The 19567-nt window shown below is 43.5% G+C and overlaps 1 protein-coding gene across 1 annotated transcript in view; it reads left to right on the forward strand.

Annotated features, from left to right (window-relative positions):
* CAB39 (calcium binding protein 39) overlaps positions 1-19567 on the forward strand; it is a 99214-nt gene that overhangs the window by 67013 nt on the left and 12634 nt on the right. Inside the window, exons 4-6 of the mRNA XM_025278436.3 lie at positions 3726-3844; positions 9920-10088; positions 17856-17915. Coding sequence (XP_025134221.1) covers positions 3726-3844; positions 9920-10088; positions 17856-17915 — 348 coding nt within the window. The remainder of the gene's footprint in view (positions 1-3725; positions 3845-9919; positions 10089-17855; positions 17916-19567) is intronic.

Genomic DNA, 19567 nt, shown 5'->3' on the forward strand with positions numbered 1-19567 from the left:
TCAAGCGTATCGCAGACTTAGGCCATGTCTTTCCCCCTTCTTTGACGACATCATATATGAAGTTTTTTAGGTATTTGTTATACCCTTTCATTCAGGTATATTTATTAAATAGATGCTATTTTACATAATTCACTGGTCCTTGGCTCTCAAAGAATAAATAATCTAAAGAAGACCATAGAATGTTAGAATTTTTGAGGTAGATAAGCTCTTGTGTGCATGCTAAGTCGCTTCAATTGTGTCTGCATCTGCTACCCTGTGGACCGTTTCCCGCCAGGCTCCTCTGTCCATGGGGTTCTCTAGGCAGGAATACTGGAATGGATTGCCATGCCCTCCTCCAGGGATCTTCCCTACAGGGATTGAATCTGGGTCTCTTAAACATCTCCTGCATTGGCAGGCAGGTTCTTCATCACTAGGGCCACGTGGGAATCCCCGGATAAGATCTTAGAGAACATCTAGTTTTTTTGTTTATTTGTTTCTTTAACTTGCTGAAAACTCATTGTAGTAGAGATTATGTATGTTTTGTTTGCATGGCACTGCTTTTAAATATTTAAATTAGGATACCATTAAAACAGCAGGAGATTTTATACACAATTTGGCATTTCTGGCTTCCCTTGAAAAATCTGGCAGCATGGGGCCTGTAGCCCTGCATGGCCCCTCAGCCTGGACATGCATGGGCATCCATACTTGGGTATGCCCCAGACAGCACAGCTTGCTTTTCTACTGCAGGCCTGCTGCACTCGTTTATATTTCCTGGTCAGCACTTGTTATTGTTGCCCAGGTTTATACAGCCAAATCAGTCCATGCTAGATATTTAGTGTATTTATTAGTGAGAAGAATGGCCCTTGATAACAGTCTTGAGTAAACTAGTCTGAGAAGCATATAATGAAGGGCTCTGGCATGGTCATGAGCAGTCCCCCTCTTTGATCCTCTGTTATGGATGTGCTTTGTTTAAACCCCAATATTTATCATCCTGAGGGTGATAAATCTGTGCCAGTTCAGTTCAGTCGCTCAGTCATGTCCAACTCGTTGTGACCCTGTGGACTGCAGGACACCAGGCCTCCCTGTCCATCACCAACTCCCGGAATTTACTCATACTCATGTCCACTGAGTTGGTGATGCCATCCAACCATTTCATCCTCTGTCGTTCCCTTCTCCTCCCACCTTCAATCTTTCCTAGCATCAGGGTCTTTTCAAATGAGTCAGTTCTTCGAATCAGGTGGCCAAAGTATTGAGGTTTCAGCCTCAGCATTAGTCCTTCCAGTGAATATTCAGGATTGATTTCCTTTAGGATGGACTGGTTGGATCTCCTTGCAACTCAAGGGACTCTCGAGAGTCTTCTCCAACACCACAGTTCAAAAGCATCAATTCTTCGGTGCTCAGCTTTCTTTATAGTCCAATTCTCACATCCATACCTGACTACTGGAAAAACCATAGCTTTGACCAGACGGACCTTTGTCTGTTTAGGTACTTGAAAAACCAGGGGAGAAAATGACAAACATCTATAGCCAGGTTCAGGCTTCCCAGGTGGCACTAGTGGTAAAGAACCTGTCTGCCAATGCAAGAGACATAAGAGGCATGGGTTTAATCCCAGAAAGATCCCCTGGAGGAGGGCATGGCAACCTACTCCAGTATTCTTGCCTGGAGAATCCAAGGACAGAGGAGCCTGGTGGGCTACAGTCCATAGGGTTGCAAAGAGTCAGACACTACTGAAGTGACTTAGCGTGCACATATAGCCACATTCAGTTTTGGAGAATGTTGAAGAAAGTGTGGTTCATAGGTTACTTGAATGTACTATCAGTAGATAATTAAAAGAGAACAAAATTTATTTCTATCTTTTAGAACAGAGGAACTTCCCTGGTGGTTCAGCGGTTAAGGCTTTGCCTTCCAATGCAGGGACTGTGGGTTCAATCCCTGGTTAGGGAGCTAAGATCTCTCACATGCCTGGCAGCCAAAAAACCAAAACATAAAACAGAAGCAATAATGTAACAAACCCAGAGTTTCTTTAATGGACCACATCAAAAAACTCTTTACTAAAAAAAAGAACAGAACTATGATATTTTCATTTGTGTAGCTGATTTCATATATTTTTCATAGAGTGTCAAATTCCAGCAACAATTTTTATTTCCACTGCAAAGGTGGGGATGCATTGGGACCATCCAGTTCCTCCTCCTTTGTCTGCCCATCCTATTCCCCAGCCTGGACCCTGATCTTAATATTCATTTGGGACTTTAGAGACATAAATTTAAAAGAAATGTGTGCCCTTGAGACTGGTTTTCGAGATTGCTGTTACTACCCCTAACCTAGCACAGGCCCCAGGGTGATCTCGGTTGCTGGAAAGCTTTAATGTTTCCTTCACTCCCCTGCAGACTTGTCAGCCTTGTATAAATGGCCATTCTGAAACTCGCTTCTTCATTTGTTACTTCCTTGTGCAGCTTTCTGATCAAAACAGTTTCACTATATGAAGTTAACAACCACCTATTTTGTTTAGCAAAGTACAGTGGTGGAACTCTAATCTCTGAGCTATTGAGTCATGTAATACTTAGTATCTTAACTGTTAATCTATATAAAATTTTTCCCAAGTGGACCTTGTTTAATAGGAGGAGATGGGGAATTCCCTGGTGGTCCAGTAGTTAGGACTCTGCACTTTCACTACGAAGGGCTCAGGTTCAATCCCTGATAGGGAGGTAAGATCCTGCAAGCCACAAGCTGTGCTGCCCCCCCCCCACACACACACACACACAAAAATAGAAGGATATGTCTACAAGCCATTAAAGCTCAGCTTCTTACAGAATTCTTTCATTTTTATTATAATAGCAGAATACAATTTCTCCTCCTTCCATCACTGTTAAAAGGAAGCTGCATGTATTGTTTACAATACGAGCATCCTATTTGAAGCTGCTTGCTCCCTTTGGATGGGAATCAGATCCCTGAACAATGTAAGCATATAGCAAGGTTTTGTTTTTCATGCCTGAGTCAGCATCATTCTGAGAATTAGAAATCACTGAAATTATGTGTAGTTGAGATTTCACTTTGTCAGCACATTATTCATGTCAAAAATATTTCACTACTAGAACTTGGAATTATAAAGGAAAAAATAAAATTCAATGTCTATGAATGTTTAAAGTCAGATACTCAGTCATAATTATAAATACGCAGACCCATGATTTGAGTTTATTTGGGAGGGTGGGTGGGCATTGGATATTTAATCGGTATGTTGATTTGAGCTTATCTGGGAATGTGGATGGGCATTGGGTGTTTAGTCAGTACCTTGATTTGAGCTTATCTGAGAGTGTGGATGGGCATTGGGTGTTTAGTCAGTACCTCGATTTGAGCTTATCTGGGAGCGTGGATGGGCATTGGGTATTTAGTCAGTACCTCGATTTGAGCTTATCTGGGAGCGTGGATGGGCATTGGGTGTTTAGTCAGTACCTTGATTTGAGTTTATCTGAGAGTGTGGACGGGCATTGGGTGTTTAGTCAGTACCTTGATTTGAGTTTATCTGAGAGTGTGGACAGGCATTGGGTGTTTAGTCAGTACCTCGATTTGAGTTTATCTGGGAGCATGGATGGGCATTGGGTATTTAATCAGTACCTTGATTTGAGTTTATCTGAGAGTGTGGATGGGCATTAGGTATTTAGTCAGTACCTTGATTTGAGTTTATCTGGGAGTGTGGATGGGCATTGGGTATTTAGTCAGGCATTTTGCTATTTTTGTCTCCCTAATAGGGCAAGAAAGACGTGGCTCAAATTTTCAACAATATTCTCAGAAGACAAATTGGTACAAGAACTCCTACTGTTGAATACATCTGCACCCAGCAGAATATTTTGTTCATGTTGTTGAAAGGGTATGTATAATGTAATAAAATTGATATTTTTTACTTTAAAAATAAAAAAGGAAAGATGATTGTGGGCAAAAGCAGGATGGTGAATGTGGGAAAGCATTTTCTCTGTAGTTCCATCAACTCCTTTTCTGGTAGTTCTTGATTATGTTTCCCCCCTTAAAATTCAACCTGTGAGCTAAACAATTTGAAGATGCCCAGGGGATTTTAAAGTTAGTGAATTATGAGCCTTAAAATCTCAAACCTCAGGAAAAAAATAAGTCCTCTGTGGTCTTGTTTCTGTTCTCTAAGATGTAAAAACCTTAATTGTATGAAATATCAGCTAAATAAGTCATATACCTAAAGACTTCTTCTTTGGACATACACGCACCCTGTATGGCAGTAAAGGCTGCCCAGTAAATGGAGCATGGATGCTGTAGCACTTAGACTTGTTCACTCAGCAGCAACAGAGTACATGTTTATGACGTACTTGCCTTTGCTTTTCACCTGTGTGTGTCCACCCACTAACCCACTTAGTTTGGTAATCCACAATGCATCTTCCTGGCATTACTGCTGAACTGAGTAGTCATTTATCTTTGGATAGACATCCGTTTCCAAAATAAAAAACCAAAAAAGCCCTAAAATTAAAACATTTAAAAAAAAGCCTCTGCTCCCTCATCACTGAATGGCAAGGTAGCCTCCTGTTGTTTCACACCAGGGTTGTTTGCCACCTCTGGGTACGTGTGCATTGGCAGGGTTCTGTTAAATTGGTGGGCAAGCATTTTCTTGGCATGACTGTTGGCGTGAATCAGCTTGCTGTCCTACCTCAGCCTTATAGCTTGCCTCACTCTGATTCATATCTCTGTGGTTTAACACTTCTCCCAAGTTCAGACTTGTTTAGACAGAGCATGCGTCAGTGCCTGTGTTGGAGGCCAGCATTCCATTTCCTTCTTTCTAGTTATAACTGTCCGTGTTGCTTCTTCAGATGTTGCTGTACAGAATTTTTGGCATCCAGTATTTTGTTGTATCAATCCACAGCTGCCTGTATGAACATGTAGTGAGTAGTCTGAAATTTTGGTGTTCTTGGAGCAGCTTCCGGATGCCTTTGTGTATTTTTAAAGCCAATTATTCCTTTTTTCATAGAAAGTAGTGATTATTAAAATCTGTGAATAAGTTAGCTCTGCCTGTGTTTACTGTCAAGTGGCCCAGGGGTATGAGAGGAACATTGCTGAATGTCATGTAAGACTTTTGCGGCACTATTTAAAGAAAGGTTTAAAGCTCTCAACTGAGCTGGCAGAGCAGAAACCTCAGCTTAGGGAGGTGAGGAGAAGCAGCATGGAGAAGCCACTGGTGTTGGGACCCACTCCACCACCCCTTTTAGTTTTTATTGTGGAAAATATACATAAAACTGGGGAATAATACAGCAAGCCCTTTCCTAGCTATGACCAAGTTTCAGCAGTTATTAACATCTTATTGATATTTAACAAATTATTAACATTCCTGTTTCATTTATTTCTTGCCTCCTGTTTCTCCTCATGTATGTACAACATCACTTCCATATCATAATCATAATATCACTTAAAAACCTAAGCATAAAATAATACCCAGTAAGTGTTCAGATTTCCTTGATTTCTACCAAAAATGTCATTTTTCAGGTTGTTTGAATCAGTCTTCAAACATAGTCCACAAACTGAATTTGGTTGATATGACTCTTAATCACTTTTAATCTGTAATAGTTCCTACCCTCTTCTTTTAATACTATTATTTGTTGAAGCAACTGGGCCATTTGTTTTGTAGAAAACTCTCATGTTTGGTATTTCATGCTGTGGTTTCACACATAACCATGTTCCTCTATCCTCTGTTCTTTTGTATTTGGTTAGATTCAGCCTCAGTTGAGGGGGTGGGAACAGGAATTCTTCATGGATGAGACTGTGTGCTTCTGTTGGGCAGTGCTGGTTGTCTTTCTTATGGGATGTTAGATTGATCAGTGGATGCAGATGATGTCAGCCTGTCCATTATAAGTTCTCCATCAACCCTGTACCTAATGGTTTTACTATCCATTTAGGATCATTCAGTTCAGTTCAGTCGCTCAGTCGTGTCCAACTCTTTTCGACCCCATGAATTGCAGCACGCCAGGCCTCCCTGTCTATCACCAACTCCCGGAGTTTACCCAAACTCATGTTCATTGAGTCAGTGATGCCATCCAACTATCTCATCTTCTGTCGTCCCCTTCTCCTCCTGCCCTCAATCTTTCCCAGCATCAGGGTCTTTGCAAGTGAGTCAGTCAGGTGGCCAAAGTATTGGAGTTTCAGCTTCAACATCAGTCCTTCCAATGAACACCCAGAACTGATCTCCTTTAGGATGGACTGGTTGGATCTCCTTGCAGTCCAAGAGACTCTCAAGAGTCTTCTCCAACACCACAGTTCAAAAGCATCAGTTCTTTGGTACTCAGCTTTCTTTCTTTGTAGTCCAACTCTCACATCCATACATGACCACTGGAAAAACCATAGCCTTGACTAGACGAACCTTTGCTGGCAAAGTAATGTCTCTGCTTTTTAATATGCTGTCTAGGTTGGTCATAACTTTCCTTCCAAGGAGTAAGTGTCTTTTAACTTTATGGCTGCAATCACCATCTGCAATGATTTTGGAGCCCCAAAAAATAAAGTCAGCCACTGTTTTCCACTGTTTCCCCATCTATTTGCCATGAAATGATGGGACCAGATGCCATGATCTTCGTTTTCTGAATGTTGAGCTTTAAGCCAACTTTTTCACTCTCCACTTTCACTTTCATCAAGAGGCTCTTTAGTTCTTCTTCACTTTCTGCCATAAGGGTGGTGTCATCTGAATTACTGAAGTTACTGATATTTCTCCTGGCAATCTTGATTCCAGCTTGTGCTTCATCCAGCCCAGCGTTTCTCATGATGTACTTTGTTGTCTAGGTTCAAAATGGTGATTTCCTAATTCTCTTATTCCTTCTCCGTATATCAAGTGTTTCATGACTTCTGTAGGAAAGACAGAATACATGCTTGACTTTTTTCTACATTATCATTTTTTAGTATAATCAGTTGATGCCCTAGCCACTTTCTTAAGTGAGCAATGAGTATGTTGTTTTAAGCATCATTATGCATTTAAGCATCAAACCTGAAGTTTTTTGTTTTTTTTTTTTTTAAACCTGAAGTTTTAATCAGATTTTAAAATATGTTTGATATGTCTCAAACCCTTTCAGTCATTATGACCATGTTTTTATGTCCAGATTGCCCCATCTTGGGCACTTCTTCAAACTGTCTCCTGTGTCCTCTTGGCAAGACCCCCTTAGTCTTTGATAGCTTCCTTGCTGTCTGGCACAAGACATGCAGTGCTCATTTTGTATGGGTTTCTTCCTCAGACCTAGAAACAGGCATTTCTTCCAGGGCCCTGTGATTTTTCTGGTTTTTTTTTTTTTTCCCCCCCAGAAATTGCCTGAAGGTCCAGTGGTTAGGACTCAGCTCTTACTGCTGAGGCCCATGTTCAGTCCCTGGTCAGGGAACTAATGAAATCCATGCGGCACAGCCAAAAAGGAAAAAAAAAGAAGAAACAAATTTTTCTGCACTTGTTTATTGATTAGTTCAGACTATTTCAACACAGTGTGATTATCCACTCAGGCTACAAGCATTCTGATGTTAGAATACTTGTAGAATTGTTAGAATACTTTGAGAAGTGACGCTGCCAGTATTAGTGTGCCTTTGGAAAACACCGTGTTTCTTGTGTTGGCCTGCATTTGGAGGCGGTCGTTTTTTCACTGGCGATTTAAATGTTAATGCACTCTCCTGCCTAGTGCTAACAGGTTGTACAGCATAACTGTTTGCCTTGTACTCAGTGGTTCATGGTTTAATCATTTAAGGCCAGCTTGACAAACTGCCACCAAAACCTGCCCGACTTGTTGTACCAAATTGTCTTACCCGTGTCTTTCCAGTCTCCTGCCTGGTTCAGAGCAGCAGGGAGGAAGCCATGTGGTCGGCCATTTTGTGAGCAGACGTTTTAGTCACCTCACAGCCTGTCACCATTCTAGCTGCCGTGCCGCCAGTGACACAAAGGAATGTGGTTTTGGTGGTGTTGAGGGTGTGTAATGAACATATGTACAATAGGAGGATAGTCCTCCAGACAGCACTCCCAGAGGGTTTCAGGAGGTGAAATGTGGGGTTAGTCAATAAGGCAAGGCTTGGTAACAGAGATGGACTTAGGATTGAGGTTCCGGATCGTTTCAGATTTGCATAGGCAGAAAAAAGAGAGTAAGAACAGGGGCAGGCATGAACACAGTGACCGGCAACAGTAGGGAGGGCATCGGAAGGTTTTACAGTGTAGTGGGAGGTGGTGGTGCACCAGAGGTGTTGCTGTGATGTGGGGAAGCCCAGATGTGAGTCGTTTAATTAGCAGGAAGAATCATTTCAAGCTCCTGAATTGGAAAAGGCTACTGATGCACTTGGACGGAGGAGCCTGGCAGGCTGCAGTCCGTGGGGTCGCTAAGAGTCAGACACGACAGAGCCACTTCACTTTCACTGATACACTAGTGTGTTGGATAGATTTGTTAAGACAGAGTTTGAACAAAGATACTGCTTAGCGGCACTCAGGTGACCGGGCATGATTTCATGCAGCACTGGATACAAGAAAATAAAACTGAGATATTGCAGAGGAGCATTAGAAAGGAGTGATGACACTGAAGATGGGAAGACTGGGAGTAGACAAAGAGGGCAATGTTCAGATCTGCACTGTTCAATACCGTTCTTACTAACAGCATGTAATTATTTATTTTAAATTTAAATGACATTTAAAATTCAGTCCCTCAGTCATAGTAGCCAAATGTCAAGTGCTCAGTAGACGGCAAAGATAGAGAACATATCCGTTATCAAAGAAAGTTCTGTAAGACCTGTTTTAGACCTGGATATCTAAAGCAAAATAGTGATGCTGTATTAGACACATCAAGTTTATGGAATTGTCCAAAAGCAACAGAAAATATTTCACTACAGTTCAGGGTGGATCTGGGCTGGGGCAGTTTAGGAGCCATGGTGGAAACTGTGAGATCTTAGGGGTCACAGCAATGGAAGAAAGATTTCAGCCAGGCAAGAAATAAGAACAGAGGAGGTAGAAAGGAGAACTGGGGGTCTTGCTTTCATTTTGTAAAGAAAGAGATGCAGAGGTCTGCATTGTGCAGAAATTAAAAGCAGAATTTGTGTTAGAAGATCATTTTTTTTAGCCATGAGGTCTTTGGATTCAGTGGCAGGAAGCTAAAGGCGGCTGTGAGTGGGGAAGGAGATTCAGCCTGAGTGTGCAAGTGTGAGAGGAAGTGGAGTGACGGGGTGACGTGTGTGAGCAGATGGCAGACAGAGTCCAGTCCGAGAGGTTTGGTGCACATCAGAATGGAGAAGGCTGCCGTGTTGAGAGGAGAATGAGGTTCTCTTTCTGATCATGGGGAAGGAAGAGGCAAGCGACCTTGAGATGGAGTAGAAGTCTGTGTGGAGCGCTGAGGAGGGGTACATGGAGCCCCTGTGTCCACTTGAGAGCCCTCAGGCCCCATGACAAGGCGCTTGGTGACATCCTCAAGACCAGGCTTTCGGCTCTAGCGTTTATATCTTGCCAACAGTCTTGAAAGTACTATTTTGAGTATTAAATTGAAACAATGAAGTCTAAATGCTATATAATTTGATAGATCCATTTAGATACCGTGAATTTAGGAAACTTAACGTTTCTATTGTTTTTCGATTCAATGTTTGGTTTTTCTGAAGTGTTGAGAGCACCTCAGGTGAACTAAGCCCTCTTTGGAGGTGTGACCCTGAACACCTCCCTTCAGGTCTTTTAACTGAAGGAATGAGCTTTTTCCACATACTCACTGGCAAGGCTGTCGCTTTTCTTGATGTTGAAGCGGTCACCAGCCACTGACGCGTGTGTGCCCGCCAGACTCACCCCTCTGAGCACGTACTCTACGGAGAGAGATGCACCTTGTAAGCTTCTCTGCCACTTAGTTAGAACATGTCTGAAACTTCCTGTTCTAAAAACTGGAACTGTTGGGAGTTTGAGAAGAACAGTGATGGGGGGGAAAGCAGTCATATTTGTCTTTTCTTTTTGCAGGTATGAATCTCCAGAAATAGCCCTAAATTGTGGAATAATGTTAAGAGAATGCATCAGACATGAACCACTTGCAAAAATCATTTTGTGGTCGGAACAGTTTTATGATTTCTTCAGATATGTCGAAATGTCAACATTTGACATAGCTTCAGATGCATTTGCCACATTCAAGGTAACAAAAACTGTAGAATTCTAAATATATGTACAAGTGAGATTAACAGGTGTGCTGTTCTTTCCTGAACATTCTGTACCCTCCAAAGCCACACACGGCTGCCCTCTAGTGGGAAGACAGAAGATGTATTTTACATGTGTGTTTGTGACTCAGGTATGTGCAGTAGAGTCACAGCTCTAATAGGTTGGAAAAGTTAAGACTCTCAAGTCTGTCTAAAAGGCTTAAGTCCTGTATGGTCAAAGGTACACTTTTCTGTCAAATTCCCCATCAAATACAGTATATAGATATACAGTGTACGTGAAAATCAGATTTGTCTCCTGTGTTGAAACATAGTGCAGCAGTTTCTTAGGTAAAGCATCAGACAGAGTAGTTGGCTTCCGTTCAGGGCCGTATCAGTTTGGAATACACATATCTTTAAATAGTAGAACCACCTTCGGGACAGATCACCCTGTTGTGAACAGGCCCAAGGGCACAGTGAGCTGCTCTCTCCCGTCTCATGCTCAGGCCAGAGCTGTTTACTAAACCCAGGGTGCAGGGGGTGCGGAATCACCAGCACTGTCCCTCCCGCCCCTGCCTGCCTTACTCCTCTGTTGTGTGTTTGTATAAATTAAAGACACATGATATGGCATCAGTGTACAGCATGCACATTTTGTTTTGAATTGCAAGGTTCTGTGCCGTTTAAGGTATGTGAATAAAGCAGTAATGTGTATTAGTGCTTTTTACAGTGAGAGCAAGCCTTTATATGCTGCTGCTGTTGTTGTTCAGTCGCTAAGTCGTGTCCAGCTCTTTGTGACCCGATGAACTGCAGCACACCAGGCTTCCCACCCTTCTCTATCTCCCGAGTTTGCGCAGACTCATGTCCATTGAGTCAGTGATGTCATCTAACTATCTCATCCTCTGTGTTATATGTTAACATTCCCTTATATAAAATGTCTGACCTCATAAGTGAGTATTTAGAAGTGCAATTTCAATATATTCAGAATTTAATAATCTAACATAAACTACTGTGCTTGCAAACCATAAACACTGTTACAGTGAGAAATGGCCACTATTATTGTAAAGGTTCAGTTTTATGTGTAAAGACCCATTTAGACGATGAGCACATGCCTTGGTCTTTGAATAAAATGTGTTCCTTCAGTAGAATGAACACCCTTAAAATAGGGCGAAAGCCTGGAAGCCTGGGATTTCACATTGAATGAGAATAAGGTAATAATGTGAAAGGTGCCTAGGGATTATTCAAGATGCCAGAAACCTTAGGTACAACCTCAGTTATTTATATGTTAATGTACAAAGCAAGGGCTTCCCAGTTGGTTTACTGGTAAAGAATCCACCTGCCAATGCAGGAGACGCCTGTTCAATCCCTGGGTCGGGAAGATCCCCTGGAGAAAGAAAGGGCACTCCAGTATTCTTACCTGTAAAATCCTATGGACAGAAGAGCCTGGCAGGCTACAGTCCATGGGGTTGCAAAAAGTCGGACACAGTTGAGCGACTGAGCACACACACAATGTACAAATCAAAACGAAATGACTTTGAGATTATAGCGTGGAGTGACAAACATGGCATCTTAGGTATCACTGCACTTGGTGGGTTGGGACTCATGATTGGCACGTACTGGTGGAAAGGGACTCCCCTTCAGAAGCAGCAGACCTGTTATGAGGGAGGTGTAGCAGCACCAGGTGTCAGGAAGGGATGCTCCTGGGTGGGAAGCAAGCTGGAAGCCTGAGCCCAGGACCCTGGGAGGAGGAGGGCCAGGGCAGAGGAGAGGAGCAGCAGCGGGCTGGGAGAGTACAGCGGGACCGCCTGACCGAGAGGATGTGAGGGACATGCCCCTAGCACAGACGGCACAGCTGAGGTGAGAGGCACGCTAACTCTGCCAGAAACGTGAGTCCCAGTCTCTTATGGTCTGATTGGCCTTGCTGACAATTCCGTCTCAGTGCCCTGCTGGGTCCTGGTCGCCAGAGATGGAGAGACTGAGCAGAGTCAGGCAGGTGTTCTCTACCTGAAGAAGGGAAACTTTAAAAACCTGGTAGGATTCTAAGGATGAGTTCTAGAGGAGAGGGCGCTAGAGCAGTGAGGAATGGGCTTGGCTCCTGTGTCTCAGCTACTCCCGATAGAAAGGGGAGAGCCCGCCAAGAGGAAGTAGGGCCCAGAATTAAGAGTATTTCAGGAGAGGCACAGGCCTGTCAAACAGACTGAAGCTCCCTCCCCACCCTTCCTTAAGAAGTCTGGTCAGGGCAGGGCTGGTCTGACCTCCACACCAGAGGTGCTGATAAGGGAAGGAGGTTGCTCCTTTTCCCATTTGCTGGTGGCCTCTTGGCAGAGGACACTTTTTATAATGGAAAAAACAGATCCTTGGTTCATGCTCTCCTTTGAGAATGACCAGAGCTACCTTCCCAGAATCAAACAAATGCAGCTTATCCGTAACCCTGGACGAGGAGGTACAGCTGCTGAGTCTTAAAGGGAAATTAAAACTACCTGCTTGAAATGTGTCTACGGTTCAGAGCTTGAATGAATGGGATACTGAGACAGTAAATCAGTGGTCAAATATTTGTTCGTGATTTTTTTTTTTTTTTTTTTTAAGAGGAATGAAGAAGACAGGGAGGGGTATCAGAAGGTCAACAAATATATTTCCCATTTTCCAGAGTAAAAGAAGGTAGACTCCCCAGAGAGGCTGGTGGAGCTTGGAGCTTGATATTATACCTGTGTAAGGTTCTAGAAAATATTACTGCTAAAGAGATGATTTCTGAGCATTTTGGAAAGGAAACCGTGTACCCACAGCCAGCATGGATTCACTAAGAGTAAGTTCAGTCATACTAATCTCATAGACACGTGTAGATCAGGGGGCGAAGGGCATGGCTGCCTGGATTCAGTTCTCTGCTCTGAGACTGATTTAACCTGTCTTTCCATCTGTCAGAATGTAGGTGACAATATGAGTATGTTCAGGTTATTATGTCCTCACATAGTCTATGCACAGAGAACAGTAGCTATTAGAATTATTCCTTTATATATTAGATGTTGAATGATTGTACAGGTCTGTTTTAACAGACCTGTAAAACAATGAAAAACTAGGAGGTGGATGGAGTTTCAGGTTAGCAATTCATAATTAATTGAACACCATATCCATAAGGTGCCAGAAAATGGATTGCCACTATCCTGGAGAGAAATTTTTAGTGGATTTGTCTTCACTTAGCACAGCCGAAGATTGTTATTAAAGACTCAGATAAAAGGTGACAACAAATATATGCCACAAAGGAATAGAAAGCAGATCGCAGAGATCCTGAAATAAGGCTTCATAAAGATCCAGAGAGGCCAGAATATATAACAGGCTGAAGTTAAATACAGATAAACTGAGGTCTTCAACACAACACTATAAAGCAATTATCCTCCAATTAAAAAAAAATTTAAGGATTAAAAAACCCTCAAAAACTGAGGTCTTCCACCTGAGGACCCAGCTTTGTAAATAAGAGATGTGAGAATAAGGCATAATAATAGGAAATAATACTAAATGTAGTCATTACACAGTGTAATAATTACTAAAATGTAGGTAACTTCATATCATATTCAAACTACGCTGTGAAGGAAGTATTATTATTATCTTCTTTACACATGAGGAAATGGAAACCTAGAAAAGTGTTGAATGAAGTCAGACAATAAATGGGGAAGCCAGAATTTGAACCCAGGCAATCTGACTGGAGAGCTGACCCTGAGTAAACAAAATTCTGTATAAGTCCAGTAAAATTAAACAGAATGATGATGCTGCCCCAGAGCTACCTGTGACTACATAACGTGTGGCTTAAGGAGCTGCTGATGGTCTCGTCCCACTGTAGGCTTAGGAGGCAACAACAGCACGCACGTGCTCCAGCTGCTGTGCTTCTCAGAGGCACACGGACAGAGAGGACTTTCAGAGACAGCAGATGGTGAGGGGGCTCAGAACCTGCCATTTGAGGCGTCCTTAAAGGAACTGGACATATTTAGCCTGGAGAAGAGTCGACAGGGACTTGCCAAGAGAGCACGGCTTGTATTTAAAGTGGATCCTCAAGGAAATGAATTCCACCTAGTTCTGTGATTCTTGACAGTTTTCTGGAAGTAGCCTGGGGTTAGGTTTTAACTCTACCACAGGAGGAACTTTCTAACTTTTGGAGCTCCAAAGGTGAACCACACAGTTGGAAGAATTGAGTCTCTTGTCTTCGGACATAGACAGTCATCAAGCCAGATGGCTTGCCGAGGCTCTCTGAAAATGAGCCCCCTGGGTTAGTAGCATTTCTTCAGGGATTCCAGGGCCATCTTTGTCACATGATGTTTGGGACCCAAAACTCACGTAACTTGTAGGAATCTTTTTAATTCAGTCCACCCTGAAAGTTGGCTGCTCCATCTGCTGGACTTGGGAGATGACCCCTGACCTGTCTCTGGGTCATGCCAGGGCTTGGCCATATGGGAATTTAGATAGGTTGGGAAGTCAGACCTATGCTCTTTGTGTCCCCTGCTGGCTGACCCAACCACTCTGCTGATCTGGGACCACGTGCACCCTGTCAGCTTTGCCAGTCGCTCACCAGATTTCGACTACATGACCGCTTCCCTTTGTTTTCTAGTCTGTTGGTTTCTCTCCCCGCCTCATCCCCTCACACAGCCCACAGCCTGGTTTGAGCTCGCTGAGCTCTTGGCTCTAGTCCCGAGGGTAGGGTTTTTTTCCCGTCTCTCAGGAGAGAGACGCTGTGCCCGAGTCCCCACCTCTTTTCCCAGCTTAGTATCAGCCTTTTTCCCCTGTGCCGGCTCTCAAGAATTACTCCTTCCCTGCTGGTGTTCTACTGTCTGCTCCAGGCCCTGGTCTGGCCTTTATTAGGAAGGACTTCCCTCCGCCAATGCACTGGGGTCAGGCTCCTGCTTGAGCAGTCTCAGCAACCCCTTTCCAGCCTCTTTTCCTCCCCCAAGGCCCCAGAGATGTGATCCCTAGGTTGGCAGTGGTTTCCTGAGCCTCCTGGTCTGTCTAAGCTGAATGGTAACAGGTAGACTCTCTGATGAGGGCGTACTGGACATTCCCCCTTGCTGTATGTGGCCCAACTGTGAGCCTCTTGCTCCTACTGGAAATACAGCTCTCAGGATAAACAGTCACCTTACTCAGACCAAAAAGAAAAACACTTGTACAGCATGTTTAGGATCTTTGCTTTTCAGAGAAATACTTTCTACCTCCCTGTACCCAAGAATCCAACCCCAGTTGAGAGCTGTTGCCTCTGAGACACCTCCTCTCTCTTTGGTCAGATCGTGACGGAGCAGTGAGCTCTTGGTTCTCAGCCCTGTACTTGCTCAGAGTGGCCTCCAGAAAGACTTAGCCACAGAGTAGATGAGACACTCAGTCGCATGAATCCAGACACAGCAGTCTTTAAATTTGCTTATTCATTGTTCATTCCACAAGTCTCTTGACTGCTTGCTTATGTTGGGCGCTGTTCTTTAGGTTCTGGGGATCAGCAGTGATCTTTTTCGTTTATTTTCAGGAGATTTTTGTGGGGGTTGGGGGGGCATGCTGCGAGGCTTGCGGGATCTTAGCTCCTTGACCAGGGAGGGATCAAACCAGGGCCCCCTGCAGTGGAAACATGAAGTCCTAACCACTTGACCACCAGGGAACTCTGGTTTAGCAGTGATCTGCCCAGACAAACCCCTGCCCTTGAGGTCCTAACTCAGGGGAGAGCTGTCATAGATCACATGTTATAGACAAAGCACTTTACATTGAGAGTAGCATGTTAGAGGCAGGACACTATTTAACAAGCATTCTTGATATATTCCCTTAAAGTTCTCATGTTCCTCTCTCCTTCACATATGACCCTATGGGACAGTGTAAATATATTAAGATAATATAAATTCTAGCCCTGCCATCTCCTCCTTCCCCATATTTCTTCCCAGATTCTTGAAGTTAGTCAGACTCCAGGTTTTCTCATTTTGCCTGCTTAATCCCCAAAGGACACTTGGGGAAAATTGGGTAGATCTTCCATGGGCATAGGATGCATACCCTATCCAGCAGTTTGAACACCTGTAAATCTTTGGGGTGGGGTTAGAAGCCTAAAAACGTGCTTCAAAGATTGCTTACTGTGGTGTATTTCCAAACATGTTCCTGGATTCTGTTGGTTCATTCATTTATTTATTAAATATTAAGCTCTTACTATGTGCTGGTTACTGCATAGGTGCTGGGAATTCAGAGATCAGTAAAAATAGACATGAGCTTGTGTTTATTAGAATTTATAGCCTACCCTGACCCTTGCCTGGAAAACCCCATGGACGGAGGAGCTTGGTAGGCTGCAGTCCATGGGGTCGCTAAGAGTTGGTGGACACGACTGAGAGACTTCACTTTCACTTTTCACTTTCATGCATTGGAGAAGGAAATGGCAACCCACTCCAGTGTTCTTGCCTGGAGAATCCCAGGGCCAGGGGAGCCTGGTGGGCTGCCATCTATGGGGTCACACAGAGTCGGACACGACTGAAGTGACTTAGCATAGCATAGCCTACCCTGAGAGAGATGTTAAGAGCATAATCCCACAGATGTCAGGTCATAACTGTGACCATGCTTTGGTGCCGGTGACCAGTCAAGAAGGGTTCCCCAGGGAGGTGATATGTCAAGGTCTGAAGGTAGGAAGTAACTGGGCCAGGGGCAAGCCCATGCAGAGCAGGACTTTCAGGGCAGGATGCTAACGAGCAGGCATCAGAAGAACTCCCTCCAAAACCCCCTGAGACCTGAGGGGTTCGTTTCCATGAGGGAACCAAAGCTGCAGCCGTTTCCTCCTTTGTTGACCATGAAACATTCCTTAGGGCATTTCTCAGGACATACTTCAGGAAACACTAGTCATTGTAACCTAAACAGCAGAGAAAACAAGTGAAGGAAAGTTGGTTCAGAGAAGGGATTATTGACATGACCTCTCGGGTCAGCAGCTCTAAAGGAACTGTGCTCCTGAGTTCCCTGAAGATGAGTGGGCTGTTCTGCTGTCGCCTGTCTCCATTCTCCTCCCACCTGGTGAGTCCGTGGCTAGTTCACTGCTGACCTCTAGGTCTTTGAAGGTAGGGACCACCTCTTTTTGTCTTTGTAGCCCCAGGACCTAGACCTTTATCTAGCACATAGGAGATGTTTTCTGAATGAATGACCCTTGAGTAATTTCCAGGGACATCCATGGGGTCAGGCGTAAGCTCTGTTTCACAGGGATGCAGAATTGGACTCTACTATTCATAACTTTTGGTTCTGTATGTTTGCAGCATAAGTCTGCTTACTTTGGAGCTAATGTTTATGATGGGGCTTTTAAAAGAGACCTTACCTCTGAAAAAAGGTAGTATTCAAGATGAAACTGAGTGTAACTGAGTTAAGGAGGAAAAAATGAAACCTCCTGTACTTTTTCTAATAAAAGATATTTCTTCTTTCTCTACCAGGAGCAGTATGCTGTTTGGCATTTTATCACAACTGTTTACTTTTATTTCATTTCGGTTCTTGATTCCCTTTCTTTGAGTTTTTATGTCCATTACCTTATAAATTTGCTTTTTAATTTTTCCATCTAAGAGCTATTAGACCTGCGACAATCATAACCATTACTCTCACAATTTCAAATTATTGATGATTTTATTTGCTCTTACATAGAATCAACATTTTCAATACAATTCATGCTCAAATATTTTTAAGTGTAGTAATTTTTGACAACTGTTTTTATCAGGTAAAATGGTGCGGAATTTTAAGATTCTCTTTTCTAAAAGAACTTGAATGCCAACAACTGTAAAAAGTATGTTTTCTTTTTCTAGGATTTACTTACAAGACATAAATTGCTCAGTGCGGAATTTTTGGAACAACATTATGATAGAGTAAGTATGTGAAATTCTATGTTAAAATAGCACACTGTAAGTTTTGTTACCAGAAATGAAAGCTTTTAATTAGATTTTGTACCAGAAGATTTATTTTGGAAATATGTTTTTAATTGGTGCTGTAATCATTTCTCTATGAAAACCGAGATAGAGAGCGTTACTTGGTCAGAAGTAGAATTTTCTTTCTGATGACACACTCCCCTTTGCATCTTTTCTTGCTTTAGAGGAGGAAAATAAAGCACTTTGCTGCTGAATGATAATACACAGTTAAGATAAAGAGAAAATTACTATGTGGCTTCTTTACTTTCCCTATACTTCCCGTCCATTGCTCACATCCCAGCTGCTTACAAAGAGAGAGACAGGGACTCTGTGGTAATGGGTGAGCAGAGGCCTAGCCTAGAGGACACAGCAGGTGGATGAGCAGTGTCCCCTTTCTGCTGCTGGCTCCTGTGGCCAAGGCCGAGGCCCTTAATTCTGGAGACTCAGGAGTCAGTACTTATTTGTAAAGTAGGACATTGGTTAGTTCAGCCATAAGGCCCCCTCCAGCTGGAGTTGATGTTAGACTTCCTGGTGATAGAACCCACAGAGGTTTGTGAGGAGGTCTGGGCACTCTGATGACCTGGTTGCCCTTGATCATTATGACAGCAGGGTCACTCCTTCTCTCCCACGTGTGTCCCCTCTGCTCCCCACGATGCCCACGAGCACTTCTCTGTGCAGCACTAGTTTAATTTTGGCACTGTCCAAAATCGTATAGGTGCTCCTGGAGAAGTTACTGTGATCACAGTCCATTTAAAATTTCTATCTCTCCTCTAAAATTTGGCTTAGTTTTTCATTCTTCCACTAGTTATTTGAATTTTTAAAATCCTAGGTTTTGTTAATACCTCATTACTCACTGTTCAACTAGCTTTTCTTTTCAGGGGGGTGGGAGGGCAGTTTGGCTATGTCACAGCTTATGGGATCCTAGTTCCCCGACCAGGGATTGAATCTGTGCCCTCGACAGTGAAAGTATGGAGTCCCAGCCACTGGACCACCAGGAAATTCCCTGTGCTGTTCAGCTAAATTAGAAGATTCTTGGAGGCAGAGCTTATGCTTTCTAGTTCTTCCATGTTCCTGTTCCCATCTTTCCCTCCCACTAGCAGTAACATCATAACACAGTGCAGAGTCCATAGTAATTCCCTCAGAAATAGCCTCATTGATGGCATAAGCATCAGTGGTGATTTATTTTTATTTTTGCTCATGTGCACTGCGATGTTGGAGAAGGCAATGGCACCCCATTCCAGTACTCTTGCCTGGAGAATCCCATGGACACAGGAGCCTGGTAGGCTGCAGTCCGTGGGGTCGCTAAGAGTCGAACACGACTGACGACTTCACTTCCACTTTTCACTTTCCTGCACTGGAGAAGGAAATGGCAACCCACTCCAGTGTTCTTGCCTGGAGATTCCCAGGAACGGGGGAGCCTGGTGGGCTGCCATCTACGGGGTCGCACAGAGTCGGACATGACTGAAGCGACTTAGCAGCAGCAGCACTGGGATGTAGGGGTGTTTTTTCCATGTGTTTGCTGGTTTTAGTCAGAAGCACATTTTGTCAGCACCTTTGGCAGAGTTGGAAGCATGGGCTTCAGCATCACTCTGTGTGCAGTGTGGCTTCAAGTC

The sequence above is a fragment of the Bubalus bubalis genome, chromosome 2 (genome assembly GCF_019923935.1).
Source record: "Bubalus bubalis isolate 160015118507 breed Murrah chromosome 2, NDDB_SH_1, whole genome shotgun sequence".
Taxonomy (NCBI): Eukaryota; Metazoa; Chordata; class Mammalia; order Artiodactyla; family Bovidae; genus Bubalus; species Bubalus bubalis.